Source organism: Carassius carassius, chromosome 2 (genome assembly GCF_963082965.1).
Source record: "Carassius carassius chromosome 2, fCarCar2.1, whole genome shotgun sequence".
NCBI lineage: Eukaryota > Metazoa > Chordata > Actinopteri > Cypriniformes > Cyprinidae > Carassius > Carassius carassius.
The window spans coordinates 20,595,823-20,622,230 of record NC_081756.1 but is presented as its reverse complement, the minus strand read 5'-3'; the positions used below and the strand labels follow the sequence as shown (position 1 = coordinate 20,622,230).

The following is a 26,408-nucleotide window of genomic DNA, read 5'->3' as shown; positions in this document are numbered from 1 at the left end:
ACATAAAATGCATCTAGAAAAAGTAACTAGACACAACATAACACAAAATATAAAAATAATAGAATAAAATATACTCCATAATGTGCAATATATTATTTAGAAAATACTTATTTGCACAAAAACATATATATATATATATATATATATATATATATGGAAACTATATTTATCTTTATGCAAAGTAAAATATTGGTACCCAATGCAGACCCCGCCACTATGGTCATAGATAAGCAAAATAAACAGATGCTGAAATTACTCAGACTTTAGCTATTCCAGAGTGGTGGACACGTTCCAGATTAATGTGGATCAGAGGTGTGATGATGGTCAGTATTGAATGTAGTGCTGATCTTTTACCTGCTGAGGAACAAACATGTGAAATTTCAGAAATTGCAAGACTATTTGCTGATTTTCATCTCCTCAGACAAACCAAACTCTCTGATCAAAACTTTTACATTTAGAGCAGGTAACAACTCCCTGGTGCTTGGTTTATACTTCTGTTCAAAATACTAATGTCTGAAGAGATTATATTTCTAATTTTAAACCAATAATATCACAAACTGATTGTTTTTGTGGGAAAAACAAGTAAATATCATTACCAAAACTTTCCCAGCTTGTATTTTAGTTCCTGTTCTTCTCCAGTGCAGCGAGTGCTCCGTAGTCAAACGGCTCTGTTTCAGCTTAGCAGCTTGTCGATGGAGAGGAAGAGAGAGGAGACCATTTGGGCTGATAAAATGTGTTTTAATTAATAGACACTGCATTCCAGTCCTCTCTCTCTCTCTCTCTGTCGTATGCTCTTCCTCGTGACTATAGGTCCAGTTTGATTTCTGATAATTGTGTTTGCTGATCTGGCATGTTTTTGTGACATATTCATGTTTTTTTTTTTATACTGCACCAGACATTAACAGCAGGTCCACAAAGGGACAACAAACTGCAGTTACATCTCTCTTCTAATCAGTGCTTTGCAGCTAGATACATTGACTCTAGTACTCCATTTCTGTAACAATGAGACTCAGCCATTACTTATTGTGCTGTGTGACACACAATCAATGTCATGCAGAGCAGCTGATGACTCATTCAGAAAGACCTCAGAGCATGAAGGGTTAACCACTCGTTAGGTTTGATTGTGTGTTTATGAGCCACTTGTGTATTCAGCTGTTTGCACAAACAGTACATTTTAGAGCTATCAAAACTATAAATGATGGCAATTGTAATGCAAGTAATATAATCTGATCATTAAACAGAGCGCTCTTAGTAAGTTTTTACAAACATGCAGGGGGTTAAAACCTGACTCTTTCAATTGTAGTTTGAGACGAGAATGGTCTTCATTCAATTGAACTCAAACCCATTGCGTATTTAACCATTTTGCTTTTGTCCTCTCTTACAAAGTGAGTAAAGGAAAGATTTAAGGTTGCATTCTTCCATCTTGACAGGGCAGCTTTAGGGATGATAATAGGCCATGCCATTGATAGGCTGGAAACACTATTGTTTTAAAGTTTGATGTGAGACCCGATCCTGTTTGGAAGGCTGCAATCATTGTGGATTTCAGCTCGCCATGGGTTACACTTCGCTTTCATAGCTGTTTATCATTACATGATGCCCTAAATCCTGCCTGTGGCATAGGCATATCAAAGCTGCATTAGCTGGACACTGAGACTCTGAGGTCAAAAGAAACAAAACTCTACTTTGCTGAAGGATCAGTGACTGTTGAGGCTTTCGCGATCTGGCTGTGACCATGATTGAGCGATTGGGTCATTCCTAAAATAAGGCTGTAATCAGCAGCGCACTAAATGTTCTTTGTTGTACATTCAATTACACGCTAATGAGTAGTGCAAAGTGGAAATCTTTAAATACAAATGCTATTTAAATTGTATATAACTAAAGAAGCAAAGAAGTAAATAATAGAGGTGAAATATGAAAGCGATAAGTAATAAATAAGAAGTAGATAAATAATAGGTTAAGTAGGAAATTATCTACAGCAATCAAGACCACGTGACTATTATATGTATTATTTGTATTCAAATTTGAGTTGAAATTATTTTTTTTATGTAAGAAGAAATATAGCACTTGAAATATGGTCTAAATTAAATGGTCAAGTGTTTCTCTTGTGATAATGACCATTTTACTGTACCTCCAATATCACGTGGCTACTTGAATATATTTAAATGTAAAATAATTACAGTAAAGCAAAAATGTACTTTATTTCAACGTGAAAGCTGGAAAATAGACAGCCAGTGAAAGATTTTGCAATGCATTTTATGGCTGATATATCACTAAAATAATGTTTGTTAATAAAATTATGCAAACAATTAAAAACATAATTTATCTAAGCCTTATGTAGCAACTTGCTCTCAATAAAAAAATAAAATAAAAAAAACAATAAAAAAAATAGTTGGCTTATAATTGACGTCTGGACCGAACACGTTTATTAATAGTTTAATAAATAAAATATTTAATTTAATAATAACATTTTGAAAAAAAGAATTACATACTAATAATTGACACAGAGAATTCGCGAGTAATGTCTTCCAGTCAACTACTCTGTGCGGCTTTTATGTGCCTCGAATGGACGCTCAGCTTCCGGGTAAATGTCAAAAACACTTCCGCTAAACTTCCTCTGCTTTGCTTTCATTTATGACTTTTTTTGTGGTTTGTTTTTTTGTTTTAAACCATAGTTAAATAGCGGATTTGCAGTAGGCAGTACATCTGGAATGACTTGTCGCTCGGTTATTAGACGGAGCAGTTTGTGTGGGAAATATTCGCATGTTTTCTTCTTCACTGTTAATAAGCTAAGCAGCTAGCCGTGCTGTACAGCTGCTGTGTGTCTGAGAATCTGCACTGAAAGCCGAGATTATGTTTCTCGACGTGCTTCTGTTATGCTTTTACTTGCTTTGAATAAGCAGTGCAGCATGGCATCCGAGGGAATCGTGATTCGGATAAACACCCCGCTGGGAGACATGGACTCATCCGTGGACTCTCCATCACATCTCAACTTTAATGATCTGCTCGTGAGTGGCTGATCTAACTTTAGTCACAGTGTGCTTTCATGAGCATTGTAGAGAAACAGAGCTTTTATGTAGCTTTTATGTATTAGAATGTCGTTCCCTGATGAGAGGTTGTCAGAGGAGTGGTGCTGATTGACAGCTGTCAGTCAAATGTCTGATGATTCTCATGTTTGGCAGTCCGTGATCAGGGATGTCATGCCTGAATCCACAGTCACCGCGTTTGAATGTGAGCATTGACGCTGTATTTAAATTGTCTTACTGTTTTAAGGGAAGTTACTCTCAGTATAGGCAGTAGAAGAGTTTATTTTTATAGAATGAATGATAAAAATGTTTGTTTATATACTGTAGACAAGTGATTAGCTCTTAGATGATTCAGATGTCCTCTTGTTTATTTCAGATGAGGATGAAGTTGGTGACCAAACTTCAGGAGCTCAAGGAGCTCAAAGCCATGCTGTCGTATGTGAGTATCCCTGAGGTATAAACAAAGCTGAGTCCTTTGTTTTGCTGTTTAACAGTATGGTTTCAGCATAATTTCTTAAATATTTCATAGTCAAATTGCCAGCAAAGAACTACATTGCCTGTAATTGTAAACAAAACTCCACCAATCAGAGAAGTCACATAACACTTCCGACAAGTCTGACTTATAACGTACTCACAATATCAGATTTTCACTGCATAGTTATTATGACCAAAATAAATAATTTGGATATCTATAGAAATTTTAGGGAAAAACTATCAGCCAAATTAATCTTTAAATTTGTTTTCTACAATAAATCACACCCATAATATAATTCTAGGGAGATGGAGAGAGAGTTGTACAAAAAAGCATACAAAAATAACTGCGTCTTTCTCTTTTTCTGTTTATGATGGGTGGTTATCAGGGTTAAGGTGCTCTATCATCAATTATTAGCACGATTGTCAAATCTGCAAATAATACTCTTCAATAAAAATACAGTAATTAAATGTCGATGGAGAAGACAGACACAGAAAAATACTTCTGGAACCAAGGCTGCTGAAATGTGGGTTGTCACTGTTGCACTCTGTTACAGTTTGTTGTACTAGACTTTGGTATGCTGAAAGGGTTTTTGTTGGAAGGGAAAAGCCATTACAAATCTATCATTCCAGATCTATTCACCCTTGGGGAAAGTGTTTTCATTAATTTGCTGATTGGCAAGGATGACAAGTAGCTACATATTTTTTTTTCTCTTCAATTTCTTCATCTATTTCCTTTTCCTGGCTGCACCTCTTGATGCATCTCTGGCTCGCACCCCCCCTTTTAAATTATACAGGTGTTAACCAAGCAAGATTAGCAGAGGGATGATTGTAATATTAAAATCCTGTTTATCTGTTATTAGTCATTATTTTTGTGTTGACTCAGGCAGTGGCCTCCCCCTGAAAATTGCACAAATTGAAAACGTTCAAAATATTTGTTTCTCATGCATTTAATAAAAAGCTATCGTAAACTTTTGCCATTTAAACAGTCTTTGTTTTCAAGTCCAGGAATGTTGCCTACTCTTGTTTCCTCTCTGCATTATCTATCTCAGATTTCTGTTTGTTGTTTTTAAAGTTTTTCTTTTGAGACCGCTGTAAAAGTGCTTTCCATACTTACTGCTCACACATTGTGGACACCAAGCGTAATGACTCGTTATAGTTTTTCCCCCTGTGAAGTACAGTGGAAGTTAAATGAACTATCAACTTTTATTATTTATTATTCAATACTTAAAGTTTCGCCTCATTACAAGCACAGCCCTCCTGGGTAGAGGAATTTTTCAAAATCCACTTTCAGCTGGTGTTGTCTTTTACCCCCCATCAGCTCTCAATGACTCTCGAGTAGCCATGGGCTCCAAAACGACTGCTTCTGCAGGAAAATGAAATCGCTTAGGTTTGATATTTATTTATTTTTAGATGCTTTATCAAAGTTGTACCTCTCAAGGCCATTGCAGTCATTAGCCAGATTAGGCCAGAAGGTGACACACTGACAATGATGTCTCGCGGGTGTCCTGCACTGCCTGAGTGTAATTCAACTTTTTCTCCCGTCTTGATTAATTCTGCGGTCGTTGTGTGGCTGGTTTTGAGACACACGTTCTGACATTGGAGATATTTGCGGGAATGTTTGTGTTCTCATTTGTTATCGCAACAATCTGCAGTAATGCTTGTCTTAAGGAACATGTCTTCAAACATCAGCAAAGAATTCTTTGAGGCCATATTACTCTGACATTGAATATTACCGCACGTTGTAGATTGCCTTCCCATCGCATTTTGGTTAACAGCACAACCGAGTCAACTTTTTCTGAAAATTAGTTTTTCCTCCCATGATGCCGTTTGCTCCTCTGGGGAGAGCACAAGCTGCTGAGAAAGGGGGAATTTAATATGCGTCTAACATGTTGGAAGCTTGCGCTTACATTTAACCGATCATTGTGGTCATATTTCAAGCGTGTGCCCTTTGCCTTGGTGGCGCTTGGGGTCTCTTTGGGGGCCTTTATAAATTTGCTTCAGTTAATTCCATCTGAAAGGATCTACTGTTATGTAGACTTAATAGGAATAAAGAGATGACTTCTTGCTTTACAGGTGCGTAAGCTAATTCACCACGCTCTCTGGTGGAATCCGACCTTCAAACTGTCTTCGCTGCACGTTATTTATTTATTTATTTAACTCCAGCAGTCTTGTAGTCTCCGAGACCTCTCTATCTCTCTTCTTGGGCCCCAGTGAGCTGCTTGTTACCATCAGCCTTTCCAGGATGTTAGTTCAAAGTTAAAGACTGACCCATGTCAGATGTAGCATCGCTAAGACACACACACACACACACACACACACACACACACACACACTCACAGGCACTGATCTCCCAGGCTGGGCCGGCTAATTACAGAGCGCTTTACTCAGGGTGTGTTAATGATCGGGGTCCAACAGAGCGGAGGTCCGACGACTCTGTTCCCTCAAGCTCTCAAGCTGCCGTCTTGTGATCAAACTGCCTTTAGTTATTGTCCAACAAAGGGAGGTTTCTTTTAATACACCGTTACAGATTAGTTAGGTAATTGCAGCCGCAATCGATAAAGCAACCGAGTGGAAAATTAAAGGTGTGTGTTTTGGTAGAGCTACATGGTTTCAGCGCCTGCAGGCAGTGCAGAGAGGTGACAGTGATAAATAGGGTATTTAATAACAGCTGCTCTAACACTGCTTCCTCTGCATGTCTTCGCGCACGCTCCGGCGTGTTCATCATGCATTCGCACGCAGCGGAGGGACGGCAATGTACAACCGGCCCCTCAGTTAGGCTTGCTTTTGACCTTTGTCTTGTTCTGCCTTTGTCTCTCTTTCTCTCTGTCTCTGTCTTTCTTTCAAACGCTGACACTCTCCCCTCCTCTCTTGTCCATCTGGATCTGTGGTTTTTAATGGCTTTATTGTGTGTGATGAGGGCTCTGTGTTTGGGCACAAAGGTCTCGGGCTGGACTGAGAGAAGAGAACGAGCGACCAGATGGTTCTGTTAACCGAAACATCAAATAGAATTTTTCTTTTGGCAGCAGACAAAAATCTGTGAATGTGAGCAATCTGTGCACGTGTTTGAAAGAGAGCGGCGTTCTTTTGAAACAGAATCAGCAAAAGTGCTAGACGACTTTAAAAACTTCAAAAATATAGAATAATTATACAAATGTAAAATAATAAATAAAATATACGATATTGTTAGGTAATTGCAATTACCTAAATATATATCAAATAAAATATCACATATAAAATACATGTATGAAACCAGTTTCTGTATTAAAAATGAATTCAGAAAAAGTGACTGCAGGATCAGTTTTTGATATTGATTATTTATAAATATATATAATGTAAATAGAAATAAATCATAAATAATATAGAAATTAACAAATAATGTAAAATATAAATTAGTTTTTCATACATATATGCGAGTATGTATACACACACACACACACACACACACACCCATAATATCACGTGAAGCTTTGTACAGTGAATGTACAAGTAAATGTACAGGGTGATGATTACAAAACAAGTCTTTACAATTTCTTTATTAATGGTATAATTAAAGAAATTATTATTTGGAATAATTAAAGCTAAAAAATAATTGCACACAAAGCTTGCCATGACATTTAATAATATCATATGTTTATAAATGCCAGTCTTCATTTCAGCCTATTATGCAGAGTAATTAATTAATAGGCAGCCGTTGCTGGCAGATTGCTTTTCCGTCAGGCTGAAATGAGAAAACTCAATGATTTGTCTGCGCTTGGCAGCCATTACAACGGATGAATTGATAAAGAGGGTGACTGGCGTTTCAAAAAGATTCATTTAGCCTCTTTTCTTTTCCTCCCAACATGCAAGTGACTCGGTGAGAAAGAGAATGCATTGCTTTTAATCCATGGGACTTTTTCTGAAAGACCTTCATCGAGCCTAATATTGATTCTGTTTGTGATATACTGTAAAAATGAATTGGGCTGTTTTTTAAGAGTTTTGTTGCACTTTATTCTCCGCAGTATTGCAACACAGTAATGGAGCAACGCATCAATGGACTGTTACCTGTGCCTTTACAGATATTGCCATGAGGTGTGTATGGTGTGTTAGTGTGCTGGTCCAAATTACAGTTCAATACCACAACAGTTAACGTGCCCGAGGGCCACCTAGACCCTAGATCACCGTTCAAAACCCCATACTCAGCAATAGCCCGCTCGTGTGTGTGTGTGTAAGCATTTTCCATTAGTTAAAATTCCACTTTATGTCATCCTCAATGGCTTCTGAGAGACAAATAAATACCAGTTTGGTTTAGTGAAGCCATTTCTTTCTGAATGCATGCATTTACACACGTACAAAATTCTTTATGATAGTTAAAAGATCCCTAAGCTGCATCTCAGCATGTCATTTTTGCGGTGTTGCAGATAGACTCTTTCTGTCATTTTAAACATCTAATACGTTCTGCTCATGTTCTTTTTCTCTGGCCTCATGTGATCTACAATCTAGTCAATTTTCTTTCAGCCAGTAAGACCCCAGGGATCCGTAACATACACGGCCTGAAGGTATGTGCCTCATTGATCGTTTCAGCGGAGTTGGGCATGGATTGGTTAAGCTGTGTACCACTTATTGAAATGTCAATTGAAGTCAAGACTCTTTTTCTATCTGTCCCTCATTTTCTACCCCCCTCAATGCTTTTCATTTGTATTTGTTTTAATCTGCTAAAATAATTATTATTGGTTCTTTTTTCGATGTTGCTTTATAAAATATTAAAAGCTTGTGTGATGATTCAAAAGTTTGGGGTCGGTGGAGTTTTTTCTATCATTTTGGAAGTCTCTTATGCTCACAACAGCATTTATTTGATCATAAATACAGTAAAAAGTTAAAACGGCAATATTATGAACTATTATTGCAATTTAAAATGTATTTTAATATAGATCCAAATGTAATTTATTCCTGTGATGGCAAAGATACATTTTCAGCAGCCATTACGCCAGTCTTCAGTGTCACATGACCCTAAATTATTCTAAGATACTGCTGTAGTGATCAAGCAACATTTATTAATATGAATTTTTTTTGCTGCTTAATATTTTTGTGTTTTTTATCACATTTCTTCAGGATTCTTTGATTAATAGACATTTCTTTGATGAATAGATAAGAACAGCATTTATTTGAAATGGTAATCTGGTCTTTGCTGTTACTTTGCTTAATTAACGTGTCCTTGCCGAACAAAAATATGAAGTTCTTTAACAAAAAATGTTACTAACCCCAGGCTTAGGGTAGTATAGTTTCTGCTTACCTAAATAGTATGATACGGACCATCTTATTCTTGTTTTGTTCTTGTTTTTGTTTAATTCTGGATTAATTGGCTTGAAGAGGATTAAAAAACCCTGATAAACCGATCTAAATGAGGTCTTCATAGACACTAATTAAGAAGAGAATCACTGCTTTATTGCACTACACTATACGACCTTAGACCTCAATTAATCGAGACTCTTTTTCAGCTTTTTCCTTCTTCTCCCACTGTGATCTGTTAGCGTGGCTCTGACAAGAAGCAGCTTCGTGAATCCTCTTTAATGACAAATAAAGGACGTGATGTTGATTTCATTCTTCTTCTTTTTTTCATGTACCCAAGGTTGTTCACAGAGTTATATTTAATTTTGCCTGATAGATGAAGTGACCCCTTTCCTCAAGCCTCTCTCTTTATTTCTCTCTGTCTCCCCCACAAAAGCCAATTAACCTTGTGGCCAAACCAGGCAGTTTGCTGTTGAATCACAGGTTAATTAGCACAGGGCTCTGATTGTCTTTGTTTGCCCGCAGGTGAACACGCAGCCCGAATCCTCGAGTGGCAGGGGCTCCTCTGAGGCTGATTCCCGGTCCAATGATAGGTGAGTGATCCCAGATCATGCCTGCCCTCATTGAGAGAAAAATCTTATTACCAAGATTTATTTTGTTTAGAACTGCAGATATATTTACAGTAAAGCAACTGCATTAATGATTCAGTAGAAATATTTTTTTTCAAAATCAATAGTTGACTAAAAATTCTGTTTGGATCCGCTATGTTTGACGCTATTAAACATACACTCAAATACACTTCTATGTTAATGCCTCAAGATTTTCTACATTGCTTGGTAAACAACTTGGAGTTCTGAACTATATTACTAAGCAGTGAATCTCATATTAGCAGAAATGTTTTTAACTTTTATAATAAAAATGAGTGCTTCTTGAGCATCAGATCAGAATATTAGAGTGTTTTCTGATTGATCATGTGACTGGAGTAATGGCTGCTGAAAATTAAGTTTTGACATCACAGAAATACATATAATTTATATTAAAATATATATTTTTTATTTTTATTTTATTATTTTGTACTTATATTTAACATTACTACTGTTTTTGCTGTATTTTTTTTTTTTTAATCAAAAAACTTACTGACCCTTTTTTTACAGAACTTTATTGTGTGTTAATTGCAATGTAATTCCTGTTTCTTTATGGATTATTTTGTCCCATTATGGTGACTTTGTGCTTTGGAAATAAGTCATGATATAAGTAGAAAAGCTTTAAGAAGTTATGAAAGGAATATATATATGTATTGTATATGAATATACAATTTTTTTTTAAAGCGGAGTTAAAGGTGATCTTGATTAATTTCTCTATAAGGATATCAATAATGTCATTCTCTTTACAAAAGAAAGAGAAATGCTATCAGGAGTTTGCAGTCTTCATAGCCTGAACATAGAGCAGAAACATTGTGTTCAATGTTAACTGGATTTCGTTGTTCGAGAATGAAATCCCCTGGCACAGAAAAAAGCTGAAGGCCAGCATGTGTATTCAGCAGTGATGTGGAGAAGTGAAGTGCAGCAGATCATACTAGACAAATAAGTCTCGTCTTACATTTCTAATGTGAAGTACAGTAACTGCTCTGTCTGAAAAATTTACTCTTCATGACAGATTTTTGAGGCATCTTCTATAAAATGTTATACTTTGTCTTTTTGCTTATGCAGTTTAAAGAAATCTTCAGCTGAGCTTAAGAAGATTTTGACAAATAGACAGGTATAGTAGCCCTCCCTTCACATCACACACACTTTTACTTCTGTTCATTTTCATTTTGATACACACACATACTGCACAGTATTCCCACTTCAACTGAATCTGATTATCTTGTTAGTGCTTGCTATCACTTATCACATCTCATTTGTCACCATAGCCTGTTTGTGAATGTGCAAAGGCATCTATTGATTGCTCCTAACGGGCTGTTCACTGACCCTTTCTCTGTGGTATGGTTGAGATCTTTATCTTGAGTGATCAGAGCTGTATCTGTGTGTCCTTCTGCCCACCCCTTCCTGCTTTCCCTGTCACTTTTCCTCCCCCCTTCACAGGCCCCCAGCATGCCAGTCTGTCAACTAAAGTGTGTCAGATAGACAATTAATACAGTCACATCCCCTGTGACACCTGTAACGTACAGTTAATGGAGCACTAGAATCCTCCCTCATGTATTCAGACAAACACACACACACACACACACACAAACACACACACACACACACACACTTCAGCCTAATCTAATGTCTTGGACTGGTCCCCTGTAGTCAGGGTGCGGCCCGTCAACAGAGCATTGACTTCACATCAGGTCCGGTTCACATTCCCCTACAACACACAAATACTGACACCTAACTAGACACATTAGCCATCACAAAACATATATATTCCTGTAGCTCAATTGGTAGAGCATTGCGCCCAAGGTTGGGGGTTCGATTCCCTGGGAACACATGATAGGTAAAAATTTATTGCCTGAATGTACTGTAAGTCACTTTGGATAAAAGCGTCTGCTAAATGCATAAATTTTAATTTAATTTTAATAGACGGAAATAATACTATATTACTTGGTAGATTTAATTTTAATTAAATATAATAATAATAATAATAATAAATAATAATAATGATGATAACATATTAATGAAAAAATGCTCCTGCTATTAAAAATAATAACATTTTTGCTATTATTATTATTATACATTTTTTATAATTTCTTTATATAAATGTTTATTGACAAAATATTATCTCATGGCTTTAATATGATTTAAAAAGTTCTGATTAAAAAGAAAACAACGTTGTTCTGAACTCCGTTTAAGTGGGAGTTAATGATTTAGATGGAATTGATTTGTTACCTGAATGTATCAGTTCAAAGCTGGATCTGAAAATAGTCCTCCGCGGTTGAAATGATCAACTGCATTTACAGGTCTGGTCAGAAAATTGCCAGAGTGATCTTCACAATGGTTTTCTGTTTTATGCCCTATGGAATCTGCTTCTGGTTGTTACAGACCCCTTAAGTTATGAAAATCCTTAGTGGTTAAACCATTTTGAGAGGTTTGTTGCAATTTATGAAGGTAAAATAGTAGCAAAACTTGAGAGCTTGTTGATTAGAATGTGAGAACTTGTCATATTAATATTCGTATTTATTTTGAAGTTGTATTTAAGTTGAAATTTACACTCACAGATCTGATGTGAAAAGCTGAATCTTCCGATTTGCACACACAGGCAATAATCAAAACATGCGTGTTTTGAATTGGAAGTTTTAGCAGATTAATAGTTACGAATATGTAAAATGACATTCACAAACAAAATGACAGACACAAAAGGGTACGACATATTTACAGTTACAGTTTAATTCAGTTTCGCTGTACAACAAGAAGTCAGCACATAGAACCTCTCTGATCTGGCAGTAAAACTTCAAATGTTGTTTCTCGATATTCCTGTAGCAAAACTCACTTGTGCACTTGTACATGTAGATGTGAGAGCAGAACCGGGGATGGGGCTGGAATGGGAATGAAGACATTTTATTGGTCAATGCCTGACCAATAAAGTTGGATGGTTTCTTCGCGTGATGACGTCATGCAACAGCGGCAGCCAGTTTGCCCTTTTATATTTCTGTGTTGTGCTCAGTTTCTTGTGTAAATAAATTATAAAGGTAGACTTGAGGTAAAAGACCTTACAAGAACATGAAAAACCATTTGTTGTCTGGTGATGCACTGTGGACCTGGATACGTATCAGTTCGACACACATCAAACTATTATGTCTTCCAATACAAAAACCTTTCTATGATTAAATGTGCTGGCCACTTCATTCCCATTCCAGCCCCATCCCTGGTTCTGCTCTCACATCTACATGTACAAGTGCACAAGTGAGTCTTTGTACAGGAATATCACGAAAGGATTGGCAAAAGTCAAAGCAATAAGATTTGAAGTTGTACTGCTAGATCAGAGAGGTTGTAAGTGCTGACTTGTTGTACAGCGAAATATAAGTAAATATTCCGTGCACTTTTGTGTCTGTCATTTTGTTTATGTGAATGTCATTTGTATCCATTAATCTGCAAGTTCTCACATTCAAATCAACAAGCTCTGGAGTTTTGCTACTCTTTTACCTTTATAGAATTGGCTACTGACATTTAGTCTTACTTGAAGCTCTAAGGGTTAATCTTAAAAAATGCATTTTATTTTTATATTCAAATCAAGATTTAGGCATTTAGATCTGCATAAAACTGACTGAATGTGAAAACTTACCAGTACCTCTGGCCTCTTGGTGTCAGAATGGGGTGTATTGTGTTACCATTTTGACAGCTTTTATCAAAGTCAAATAAGACAGCACAGACAAACAGTCATAAAAATTACCATCACTCTCCTTGCTGCTGTCCTTTTAGAAATCAGACAGCAAATGTTGTATTTATCCTTTTTTTTCCATAATTGGCCATACACTGGACCCATTTTGTGTTGCTGTTAAAAATGTGGTGTCTCTTTTGTCTCTGCCTCGCTTTGTTTTCCTTAGTTTCGTTCTCTTAATTCATTAGCTCACTTCAGTTTATTTTACTATTTTACACATTTACTGAGCAAAAGTAAAAAAAATAGATTATATTTTGATTATATTACCTTTGATATATACCCTTGATTATATAGATTCTGTTCTCCTTGGATAACTGCAGTCTTTTTCTTTCTTTTTTTTTTCTCTGTTTGTTTAGATAAATGAACATGACCTCCAGTATCAGGAGCAGCTTGGCCATGGAAATGGCGGAACAGTTTACAAGTGAGTGTTGCTTTCGCGGTTTTTACCTTGAAATTTAATTAGACTGATTGTGTTCCGCCTCTTCAAAGGCCTTCCTTACCCTCAGTGCAATCTATAGGTTTTAACTAGAGCTGGCAAATTGAATCATGAAAATGTAGCTGAAAAGGGAATACGTGTTTTGTTGTCTACACTCATGTTCTGTTTAATTAGGTTTGCTTGAAAAAGCCAACTTACTTTAATCCTATTTAAACTTCTTCTTCATCATCTTCTGAGACCAACTTTTAAAATGTATCTCCTCCTAGACTTTTCAAGCTACAACCCGAATTCCGGAAAAATTGGGACGTTTTTTAAATTTTAATAAAATGAAAACTAAAGGAATTTCAAATCACATGAGCCAATATTTTATTCACAATAGAACATGGATAACGTAGCAAATGTTTAAACTGAGAAATTTTACACTTTTATCCACTTAATTAGCTCATTTAAAATTTAATGCCTGCTACAGGTGACAACCAACATCATTGGTTGAGTTGGCATTAGTAAGTAGTCATTTAGCAGATGCTTTTATATAAAGCAACTTATAGTGTACATATTACACAGATAATCCCTATGGAGAGACATGGGGTTAAATGTCTTGCTTAAGGGCACAATGGTAATGGTTTATGACTCACTACATGCACAAAGTGAAACTAGCAACCTTCTGATAGTCAGCTCGGAGCTATACCCATCACTACCAACTATGCTGTGCCACCTTTAACAGATATTGATATCAGTTGACTTTGACTCTTGACTTCAGAAATTACTTGAACCTTTTGTGATGTACTTTTCAGTGCATGTTAATTTAATAATTTATCAATAAGCAAAGCAAGCATCTCTGTATCTTATATGGCTCAGAATCTTCTGAAGTGTAAAGTGCACCCGCAGAGGACACTAAGGTGAGATGGGATCCAGTTTCGCCTTCCTAAATGAGGGACGTTAGCCGTCGCGTCACTTAGAGCGACATTAATTAAAGGAGTTACGAGGTGTCTGGAGCTGTAACCAGATCAGCCATCTTCTTCCCATAAATCACACGCACTGTCTCGAACACTGTTACAAATTTGTTTCCTGCAGACGTATATACTTCTGCATACAGAGTATCAAATCATTCTTTTTCTTTTGTCATTTCTTTTCTCATTTATACAAACACATACTGTGTGCCTGTGTTGTTGAATCCACCCTCGTTTGGCAGCTGTCTGTTGTTAAAGTATATTATCTGGTGGAATGGACCGTGTCGTGGTTTTTTGTAACCCAACCCCTCTACAGCACCTACTTCAGTAACCAGATCCACTACTCGGAATGAGCAAGGATCATAATTAAATAATTGCGGCTTTGCCGTTAATTCGACCTGTAACAGGAGGCCTGTCTGGGAGAGCTCACGATGAAACGGGAACGGAGCAGATAACACTCCACAGCTCAGAATGTCTGAGGTTTTGCAGGTGACTGACTCAGGGTTGACCTCACCTGCATTTGACACTTAGGATTAGGACAGGACACCCTTCATCTCGCCTCTTTTTCGTAGCGATTAAGCCACTGATAATCTGTAAATACATACAACTGTTTAAAAAGTAGCCGAGTGTCTTACTTAGTCATATGGATGTACAGCTCAGGTAGCTCTGACTTAAACAAAACCTTGAACATAGTTTCCATCCTTAAATGTCAGTCATTGAATATCTGTCTGTACTTTGTGTGTGTGTGTGTGTGTGTGTGTGTGTGTGTACAATGGCCACAAACAGTGTTTGGACACTTAAAGGGATACTCCACCCCAAAATGAAAATGTTGTCATTAATCACTTACCCCCTTGTTGTTCCAAACCTGTAAAAGCTTTGTTCATCTTTGGAACACAATTTAAGATATTTTCGATGAAAACTGGGAGACTTTTGACTGTCCCATAGACTGCCAAGTAAATAACAGTGTCAAGGTTCAGAATAGTATGAAAGACGTCGTCAGAATAGTCCCTCTGCCATCAGTAGTTCATCCATAACGTTATGAATACTTTTTGTACCCGAAGAAAACAAAAATATTTACTTTATTCAACAACTCCTTTGTCAACAGTCTCTCCACATCACTCAAACTGCCTACGCTCTTCTGTGTCAGCCGAGCCACAAGGATGTGCTGTTTCTACGTGTATTTAGTTTTGACTTGAAAGAAAACAGTGCATCCTTGTGTCCCGGCTAAGCAATGTTTAAAATGTTTAAATGCGCAGGATAAAAATACAGATACAAATATGTAATGCATAGAAAAATATACTGCTTTAACTAAGTGACAATTATGCCACATATATCACATATATATGCATTATGTCACACAGTTTAGGGTCAGTAAGATATTGTAATGTTTTGGAAAGAAGTCTCCTATGCTCATCAATGCTGCAGTTTAAAATGATCACAAATTGAAGAAAAAAATTGGTCTTGGGTGCCACATAATCCTTCAGAAATCATTCTAATATGCTAGTTAGCCGCTCAAGAAATATTTCTTATTATTAATGTTGAAAACATTTATTTGCCATGATTTTTCAGGATTCTTTGATGAATAGAACATTCCAAGGACCAGCATCTATTTAAACTGGAAATCTTTTGTAACTTTGTAAATGTCTTCGCTTTCACATTTTTATTAATTTAACGCATCCTTGCTGAACAAAAACCTCACTGAACCTGAGCTTTTGAAGAGCAGTGTCCATATACATTTTGATTTGTTTATTTTTGCACGCTTTTCAAAAGTTAAGGTATTGCTAAGAAAAATTGCATTGTTATTAATTGTACATTTTTCTCTTTAACAGAGCTTACCACTTGCTTGGGAAGAGAATTGTGAAGGTAAGAACAGTGTATATTTCTGTATGCTGGTTTTCCTTAGTACGCTTAATAAAATGTTCAGATGTTTTGTAGATTACATATTTGCAGAATTACTTGGCTCACATAGAAAAAACATGAAAACATCCAAAAGACCCAACATATGATATTATCGCTCACATTCAACTAATGGGTAAAAAAAAAATTATACAACCGGTATGCTTTTTAAATAGATAGAGCAGAAGAGGTGAACTAACCGCTGGAGATGTTAATAGTGCTCTACTAATTGAAGAGCACAAAAGAGCAAATCCAGCACTCCTACACACATTGCCATAGTTAAGCATGTGACCCTCAGGGCAGCTCTTCCTTTTTCTATCTTAGCTGTTCTCTGTTCTGTCATTTATTCCACTCTTTTCTCACATTTTTATTCTGTCTCTCCCCCTTCCCGTCATCCTTATTGACTGATATCTGTTTAGTTTTACTTTTATCCTCTCGCTTCTCTTCTGTCTCATCTCCTATCTGTCCTCCTCTCTTCTCCTATCTTCTGCTGTGTGTGCTCATCTTTCCATCTAAATGGGTCTGCTCGATCAGGGCTATCTATTTGGCTAAGGCTGTAAGTGATCTCTGCTGAGCTTTAACTGTGTGGCCTTGCCTTACTGCCTTACCTGTAATCAATTATTTCAGTGGGAGGCTGGCTGATAATCTAACCTTAACTAAAGAAGCATTTTAGCTAGTCGCTGCTTAGTACAAAAGTTGAGAAGAGAGAGAAGAAAAACCTAGGTTGCAACAAAAAAATAACTTTTCTAATATTAGATGAAAATATAGCATTGGCAATATCATTTTGGAAGTTTAATTGCCTGCTTTATGGATTTTCTTTAAGTGGTAGGCTGTTTAATTTCCTGTCAGTACTGGGTAAATAGAAACTCTTTGAGCATGTTTCTCAAGCATTCGCTTTCAAGCTCAAAAGCCAGCTGAAACAGAAGAATTGACACAAACAAATGTATACTCGAAAGGCTGCTTATGTTTGCAAGTTGTATTTACCTGATGTAAACTTACTGGAAAAAAGCAGGGTGAAGTGTCTAGCATTGCATATGTAATTTTGATATAACTAATTTTTTGTTTGGGAGAAAACATATTTAATTTGAGATTTCAAGTGCTCGTTTGATAGATAGCTCAGAAAGGTCAGTGTGAGTGTGTTTTACAAATGCTGGTCTTATGCATGTATTGCAGGTTATTCCTCTCGACATCACAGTGGAGCTGCAGAAGCAGATCATGTCAGAGCTTGAGATCCTTTACAAGGTCTGAACCTTTTTTTTTGTCTGCTTGATTATGTAAGCTGTATCTATATGATGAATGCATTTCAGTCCTCTTTCCAGCGGATAAAAACAGTGCCTAATTCTGAATATGTGCTCACCCAGTATGACCTGCATACAACAACGGTGCTGTAGTCATATCAGTTTCTTACCTCCCTCTAAACTAAACTTAGAGCATTTTGCCCTCTCTTTGGCACTCAAGTGTCACTTTGTTAGTCTCAAGAGTGTCTGTGAAAAGTAACACCTGAATACGTTTTGTTCTTGGTAAAATTTGGAGCGACTTTCCAGGTAAAAACCAAACTTGTTTAGGGCTGTGTGTGGTTTCAGCTTTCAGATTAGGTGTATGTGAGGTGTGTGAATTATTGATCATGAATTATTCAGGGATCAATGCCTATGTAGTTTAGTCCACCTGTTCCTGTAACCTGCTCTGACAACAGCTGCAGGATAGACTTTAATTTATTACAAATCACCCTTTGCAACAACATACCAATTACACAGAATAATCAGAATAAAATACTTTGGCATTAGCATTACATGGCTTACTGTAAATAACTACCAGCCAAACAAACAGTTAATAAAACAATTAACCACATCTTTTTACTTGAAACAATCAATCATTTCCTAATGAAGCATCGAGAACCATCCAGTGAATCATGCAAAAATCTCTTAATAATCTCTCATTTATTTACGCTTAGGCAATAAACTGAATGCCAAAATGTATAAATGTATATCCTTTTCATAAAAGCTGTGTTCATATCACTACAATGGCATTAACTAGCTTTATTTGATAAATGAGCATACTGTACACTGCTGTTCAAAAGTTTGGAGTCAACAATATTAAAAAGAAATTAATAACTTTATTTAGCTGGGACATATTAAATTGATCAAAAAAGACAGTAAAATTCTGTGTAAATGCTGTTTTTTGAACTTTTATACTTATCAAAGTATCCTAAAAAATGTATTACAGATTAAAAAATATATCTTTTATAAGCAATTAAAAATAAAAAAATAAAGCAATTTTACACAGCCCAAACTTTTCAGTGGTACATTTATGATAAAGTGCAAACTGTGTTATGGGCATATAAGATCTTTCCAGTTTTAATATATTTGTGTTTTTTACAGTGTGATTCTCCATACATCATAAAGTTCTACAGTGCTTTCTTTGTGGAGAACAGAATATCGATATGCACTGAGTTTATGGATGGTAAGTCTCATTTGTTTTGACATTTGTCAGGCTTCTTGGAGGCAACTTCTGCACAGGAAAGCATCACTCACAATATGTCAAATTTAATTGAATTATTTGTTTTGAATGTAGGTGGCTCTCTGGATGTCTACTGGAGAATCCCAGAGCATGTTTTGGGCAGAATTGCTGTCGCAGTAAGTCCGTTTCAAGTCATGAAACTGTTATTGTATAAGTCTATCAGAAAATTTTGGAAAGCTTGGAGGTTTCTACGTGTACAATAATCTGTTACAGCTCAGACCAGTGTGGGTCATGTGTGTTTTGTCTTTGTAACATTTTATTAGTGCTGAATTGTCATTGCTCCTAGTTCTGACCCTCATTACCCTCTCCCTCACACTTTCTCACAATAATCAAAGATATGCCACTCTTTAGACAATTTACAGATCTGTCCTCGACAGACATAGCTTTCATACACCTTTAATTAGTATAGTTGTAAAGCTGTTTGTGTGTATCTACAGGTGGTAAAAGGATTAACGTACCTCTGGAGCCTGAAGATTTTACATAGAGGTGAGAAAGCCACTTATATGTAAAAATAATATCCAGATTTTGGAAATCAGTGTAAGAACTTGACTGTTTAGGCATATTTATGTAAAAGTAAAATTAAGGGCACTGTTTAAAAATTTGGTGTCAGTAAGGTTGTCTACTACATTACACTGCAGAAGTACATTCAATTAGTGACAATAATATTAAATACTGACAAATATTATTGTAATAATATAATTGTTTCTCTGTGCAGATGTGAAACCCTCCAACATGTTGGTTAACACACAGGGTCAGATCAAACTGTTTGACTTTGGAGTCAGCACACAGGTATGTTTGAATTTGGATCCTGTGACTATATTTGTGCATGTTTATTTGTCTGCATGAATGCATACACTCACACAAGTGTTTCTCATTGTAAGCACAGTCAGCTCAGATCAGCCATTGTCCCATCAGTCTTTCTGTCTCTGTTCTGTTTTCTATCTTATTCCTCCAGGGACTTTTTGCCTTTGCTCCCTAACCCCCCCAGTTATCCACTAGATTGCTCGTCTTCTCTCACTTCCAGCTCTTTGTAATTACTACATTGAACAGATATTCAGTATGTGTGTGTGTGAGTGACGGCGTGTGTGTGCATGCATGTGCATGTGTGAGACGATATCTCAGATTGAGAAAGTCAGCATCAGTCTCTCCATCTCTAATACACACAGGAGTCCAACAATGGAACCCAATCACTCAAAATGGCCCTCTTTTAATTAGTATTCGTACCCATTTTCCCCCAAAGACCTGGGTGTGGTGCGAGTTCTCCTCTGTGTCCGTCCAGACCATGACACTGTATAGTAAACCTATGTCTCTCTTATTCACTTGCACACAGACGCACACCAGGCCACGGGGGAATGCTCTCATTATGTTTGTTCTGTCATTGCTGACATGTGCCATTGTGCATGGATCTCACCGTCTCTCCCCTGTGAGAGTACAGACTAAAATTAAACCAGGCTGGCATTTCAATAACACTCCACAATAACACTCTTTCCAGTAGATTTATATCAGTTCCTCTTACTGTGTCCTTTACCTTGTGGCAGAGAGCTCAGGTCACCTGCTGTCACGTCTGTACTGAATTTCAATGTTTAAACAGAGATAACTGTGCTGATTATATCAGAGGACCGAATGTGATGGCTTCTCTATATTATTCTTGGCTGCGCACATACAGGGGGGGTAATGTTTTACCTTTGAGGTTGTGTGTGATGGTAGATATCCAGTACTACAGTGGGTATAGAAAAAAAATCACCCTCCTTTAAAATAGTCACATTTCGTTGCTTTTCAGCCTGAGATGAAATTGGATACAGTTTTTGTTTTTCCCAGCTGTATTTAGTCAGCGCAACTTATAACATGATCCAAGTGAAAAAAAATTCAGGTGTAGCTAATCACCTTCTCAATGGTAAACAAAGCCATTTGACTTTCAACTGTGATCAGCTGTGGTGATTTTGATTAGCTCGGCATGAAAAAAAGCTTTCCTGGAGTATTTCAGTCCTTGGTAGTGCAACTGAAGCAAACAATCAACTATTGGTGGCAAGACACTGCCAAAAGATGAATGGGATAAAATTGTGGACAGGAACGTCAGGAGATGGATACAATTTTCAAAATGTATTATTTACTTATAATCATTAATAAAACAAAATTTTAATTGTTAATTGTTACACTTTAGTTTGGGGATCAATTCTTACTATAAACTAACTATTAACCATGGTTTTTTCCTCAATAAACTCCTAGTTTGCTGTTTATTAATATTCATTAAGGGAATTGTTAAGTTTAGGTATGGGGTAGGAATAAGTAGAATAATTGTAGTCACACAGCTGAGATGATGTTTATTATTTTTGAGATTCTTATTGAATTTTGATTTCCTAAAAATATCTCTGTAACACTTTCTATGAAGCCCATATTTATAATGCATTATAACGTTATTCTTAAAGGAGTCATATGATCGGATTAAAATTTTTCCTTTCTCTTTGGAGTGTTATAAGCTCTTGGTGCATAAAAAAGATCTGTAAATTTGCAAAGACTAAAATCTCAAATCCAAAGAGATATTCTTTATAAAAGTTAACACTCGTCCACGCCCCCCCCTAAAACTGCCCGTTTAAACATGCCCCCACATCTCTACGTCACTATGTCGCCGCCATCTCGTACAGATGCTGTTTTTCACTGTGAAAGCGAAACTACTTTGTTCCAAAAGGATGATATCCGCTTCGGCATGCCTGGAGCTGATCTGTGCTGGTCGCTGAGGAAATACATCAACTTTGCACTGTGGATCACCGTGGACAAAGCGGTGTCCAGCCCAGGGTCATGTGTTTGCTGCAAGCCAAACGAACGCTCCTTCGTAAAATCCGCCGGTCGTGCCGTTCTCAAGCCGCCCATGTAAAAATCAACACGTTTCAGAACAATAATGTACAGTATATGGAAAATAATGTGTTTTCTTTTAACCTTAAACTGCATAAACACATTTCATTACACCAAATACACCAAATAATGTTCTTTTTAGCAGCATTATATAACTTCTTTAAGACATTATATTGAATGCATAATGCATTATAAAAAAAACTACATGTTGTTTTGTCTCATAAATAATTATAAGAATTATAATACATTATTATTAAAACATACTTATTAGTGCTTATAACGTTTGAGTATGATTATTTGTAACACAATGAACACCATTTTAAATCCACTTCCAATGGATTATACGTTTTATGTCTTGACATTAAAATCTTCAGTTTCTTACTGTCTCACTGATATTACATTAAATATGGTTAAAAGCAAATGTGCTATATAACACATTCATCTGATCAAATGTCTGATCCTTTTGCTATTTAAGAAAAAATATTGTTTTTATTTATTATTATTGTTGTTGTTATTTATAAGTGGTATTTGTCTGCTTTAAGTAAAGTAACAAGTCAACAATGGCAAGATATGAGACTTGTAATACATTATAACTATGGTAAATATAATTGAGTTCATTGTGTGTTATAAATCATCATATACTTAAAAGCTACAACTACAAATAAGTAAATATTATAATTCATTAAAACTGTTGTTATGATTAATCATGAGATGATAAAATATACGTTTTTTTTTTAGAAGACATTATGCATTTATTATAATGCCTTAAGAATACCCTTATAATGTATAATATATACAGGCTTTATAGAAAATGTTACCTATGTTTCTCCTGCTTTCTTCCACAGTTGGTGAACTCCATTGCTAAAACATATGTTGGAACCAATGTATACATGGCGGTAAGCTGCATTCATACCTGTGATAGTCTTTCTTTTCAGATGCTTTATTATTATTTTACCTGAATAGAGAATGAATAAATCATACATATTTGGTTGTAAAGGTTGTTAGTCGAGTATGTGCCTGTAATCCACACAAAACAATTAAATAGCTTATTTTTATGGAAAAATCAAATGCGTTCTGAAGTTGGATTGGTACATTCCTGCACACACACATTTAGACAAGAGATCTTGTTAAATAGGCCTCACAGGAATCACTGCAAAAAAGGTATGACTGTGTGTGTGGCCTTCAGTTTCACAGTCTTTAAGCACAATTCATATGCAGAATTCTACACTGCATTATAATGATCCTTCATGTGTTTTTATGTCTTCTTTAGCCAGAGCGAATATCAGGGGAACAGTATGGTATTCACTCAGACATATGGAGTGTAGGAATCTCTTTCATGGAGGTAAAACAGCCATATAATAATGTCTTCTAAACACCCACATAGCCCAGCATTTGTAGTTCGGGTGGACTGGTGTCAGTGTTTCTGCTGAGTGCTGTTGATAGTGTCTGCAGGCAGCCTGTCCAAACAGATGTTGGCCTACAGCTATGCATGGATCACACTCAAGATCTCCCACTGACTGCCACACACACACACACACTGCTCTGCTATCCTTTTGGACCCTCTCCCTTCAAATTACCATATGAGCATAAAGTAAGAAATTATATTTTGTGTGCCTGTATGTGATTTCAATATAAAAATTGGGATTAATGAACGGGGAATAATATTAAAGAAAAAATGTTCCAGAGGTGTGTGTCTGTGTGCGTTTCTGAAAAAGAGAAGAGAGGTGTACAAGTATAGTGAATTTTTTTTTTGTGAAGGATGTTTTTTTAAGAAGAAATCAGCAGCAAGAATTGTACGTACGAGTGGATTAGATTTTAATATGGTGGATTGACTCATGTACTGAAAATGCCTTGCTGGTAGTTCTCATTGGCTTTATCGATTCCCATTTTGTAATTGTCAGCGCTTCTCATTGGCTGTGATGAATTGTTATTGTATCACTCGAGTCAATCCCTTGATTGTTTTTATCAATACTGTTAGATATTATCAGTGGGAAGGTAGGGAAATATATCAAGGGTCATATGGATTGACATTATCATGAGTTGATGAACAGTATATTGATTTGATTATGATTTAGTATTGACCTTACCATGTTGTTAGGGATGTGCTCTATTCGACTGCTGGAATGTTTATGCAATTCGGGTGAATTATCTCGATGTTCTTCTGTTGGCAGATTTCTTAACTAATGAACTGAACTCACCTCCTGAACTGAGATGGTTATGTTAGATTTAATAAATGAATGCACTGTGGTTTAATTTGGATTAATTTTCTGAATGTAATTAAATTATGGTTTGAAAATAGTCTTATTTTTAGTTTGGCTTTTGCTTCTGGGTTTGTTGCTTTTTCCACATCTGTTGTCAGCATGTGCCTTAGACTTCACAGATTAAAGGGTTAGTTCACCCAAAAATGAAAATGAGCTTGTTTTGTACTCACCCTCAAGGCATCCTAGGTGTGTACGACTTTCTTCTTTCCAACGAATCCAGTCAGAGTTGTATTAAAAATTGTCCTGGCTATTCCAGGCTCTATCATTGCAGTCAATGGGGGTTGCAGTTGAACAATCCACAAGTCGTCAAATAATGTGCATGCGTCCGTAATAAGATGTGTCGCACGCGGCTCAGGGAGGTGAATAATGGCCTTCTGTAGTGAATCCATGCATTTTTGTAAGAAAAATATCCATATTTCAAATGTAACAAACACTTTTCTCTCACTTCCGTTATCTGTCATAAATGGAAGCCTTTCCCGGTCAGAGAGAGAACAAAACAAAAACATAGGTCACGAATTTGAAATGATGGAGGATTTTGATATAAACCAAGATCAAACTGGTTTTCCTTTGCTAAAGTAAGGAAACTTTGCTTCCTTTGTTCCTATAAGTAAACTTGCGAGACTAGCACATCTCAGAGGCACGCGCTGCGCATATGTGCTGTGTCATCCACCGGAACGGCTACCGAGTTTAAAATACAATTTAATATACATATATTATACATATATTATAAACTGTAGGTAAAAGCTCATGTGCTTATGCAGGTGTGTTTGCGTGTGAGTGGGTATGTGATTATCTTTCTTATCTTCTTTTTTCATTGGCAGTTGGCACTGGGATCTTTTCCATATCCACAGGTGAGTCTACTTCATCAATCCAAATACCAATTTAACCAATTTAACTTTTTAACCAATTTAACATTTAGCTCTTAAATACTCAATAGTTCTTCACCCCAGAGGCACGGCGGACACTCGCTCCTTCGTGATCTTAGTCTATGGGTAGTGATTTACTGGTTGTTCACCCAACAATTGCTCATCCCACAATTGCTCATCCCACAATTGCTCATCCAATTCTTGTACACTCAGATTACATTACATTGCATACAGTACTGCAGACCTGCTCCATTCCTCAATCTCAACAACCCTGTAATCAGATTTCATGCAGGGATTTGTCAAGATTATCCCATTTTAAGAATGACAATCCCAGATTATAATCCGGATTCATTTGGAGGTTCCTAGTTTAAGAACCACATAGTACCCAATGCACAAAGCATGTCATTTTATGGTGCCTTTAGTATGTCATGGTGTAGATGTATTGTGTGTTTAAAACACTTACAGTAGTTCTACATGTTTAATTATACGGTGTCAAAAATTATGTTGTATTTTCAAAATGAATCCCTCTCTAATTAATAAATTAGATCAGGTCCAAAGTCGGCCTTGGAGGGCCACTGTCCTGCAAAGTTTAGCTCCAACCTGCCCCAACACACCTGTCTGAAAGTTTCTAGTATGCCTAGTAAAACTTTAATTAGATGGTTCAGTTATGTTTAACTGGGGTTGGAGCTAAACTCTGTTGAACAGTGGCCCTCCACAGGACTGGACACCCCTGAGTTAGATCTATGAACTGCTTATGGCGCTTTTCCATTACCAGTACCAGCTCAACTCGACTGGACTAGACTCGCCTCATCTCGGCTCAGTTCGCTTTTCGCTCTGTTTTCCATTGCAGATAGTACCTCCATGATAATACCTGGTAGTCATAGTGATGCCGCAGGAAACTGCCGTGACGTAATCTTCTACGCGACACACCCCTGCTTCCCACACACACAGGACAATGGAGGAAATCAAGTGTATGAATGAAACACCTCCTCGTTTGACCACGGCGTATTCTTCCGAGTACGCAATCTCCGGTCAAACTATTTAAAAATGGCGGGGGTTATTCAGGATTCTCCATCTGGCACGTGCAATGATGACGCAGTGAATAGTAATGATTCTCTCTGACCAATCAGCAGTCTGCCGTGTTTTCACGTCACATTTTAGTATCGCCTCAGCTCGCTCAGAACCTCGCCGGAGGTGATACGAAAAAAAGTACCTGGAAGCAGGTACAACTTTTACACAGTAAAAAACCAAACAGTCAAGTGGAAAAGCGCCATTATATAAACAGCTGACTGAGTTTCTGATTATTCTCTAGTTCTTTAAAACTCTCTTTTCTTAATTAATTTATACATTTTAACACTTTACAAAATGGTTAAATTCATTGACATCTATTAGGGCATCGTTGCCTGATGGTTAGAGAATCGGACTTGTAACCCAAAGGTCACAGGTTTGAGTCTTACACTTACATTTATGCATTTAGCAGATGGTTTTATCCAAAGCGACTTACAGTG

General features: G+C 36.7%; 2 protein-coding genes across 3 annotated transcripts in view; one reads left to right on the top strand and one right to left on the bottom strand.

Annotated features, from left to right (window-relative positions):
* LOC132106046 (TIMELESS-interacting protein-like) overlaps positions 1-17,752 on the bottom strand; it is a 135,206-nt gene extending 117,454 nt beyond the window's left edge. Inside the window, exon 1 of the mRNA XM_059511667.1 lies at positions 17,749-17,752. The gene's annotated coding sequence lies outside the window, so the exon portion shown is untranslated. The remainder of the gene's footprint in view (positions 1-17,748) is intronic.
* Positions 10,391-26,055, top strand: LOC132106058 (dual specificity mitogen-activated protein kinase kinase 5-like). Of its 2 annotated transcripts, none has more exons than XM_059511684.1 (7): positions 10,391-10,520; positions 17,580-17,648; positions 18,785-18,866; positions 18,978-19,039; positions 19,361-19,409; positions 19,639-19,712; positions 24,856-26,055. In XM_059511684.1, the coding sequence occupies exons 2-7, from the start codon at positions 17,622-17,624 to the stop codon at positions 24,958-24,960; spliced, it is 399 nt and encodes a 132-aa protein (XP_059367667.1). In that variant the 5' UTR covers positions 10,391-10,520; positions 17,580-17,621; the 3' UTR covers positions 24,961-26,055. The 2 variants fall into 2 exon arrangements, with proteins under 2 accessions (XP_059367667.1, XP_059367661.1); XM_059511678.1 differs by lacking the exon at positions 24,856-26,055 and adding an exon at positions 22,619-23,431.
* Positions 26,056-26,408: the final 353 nt, after the last annotated feature.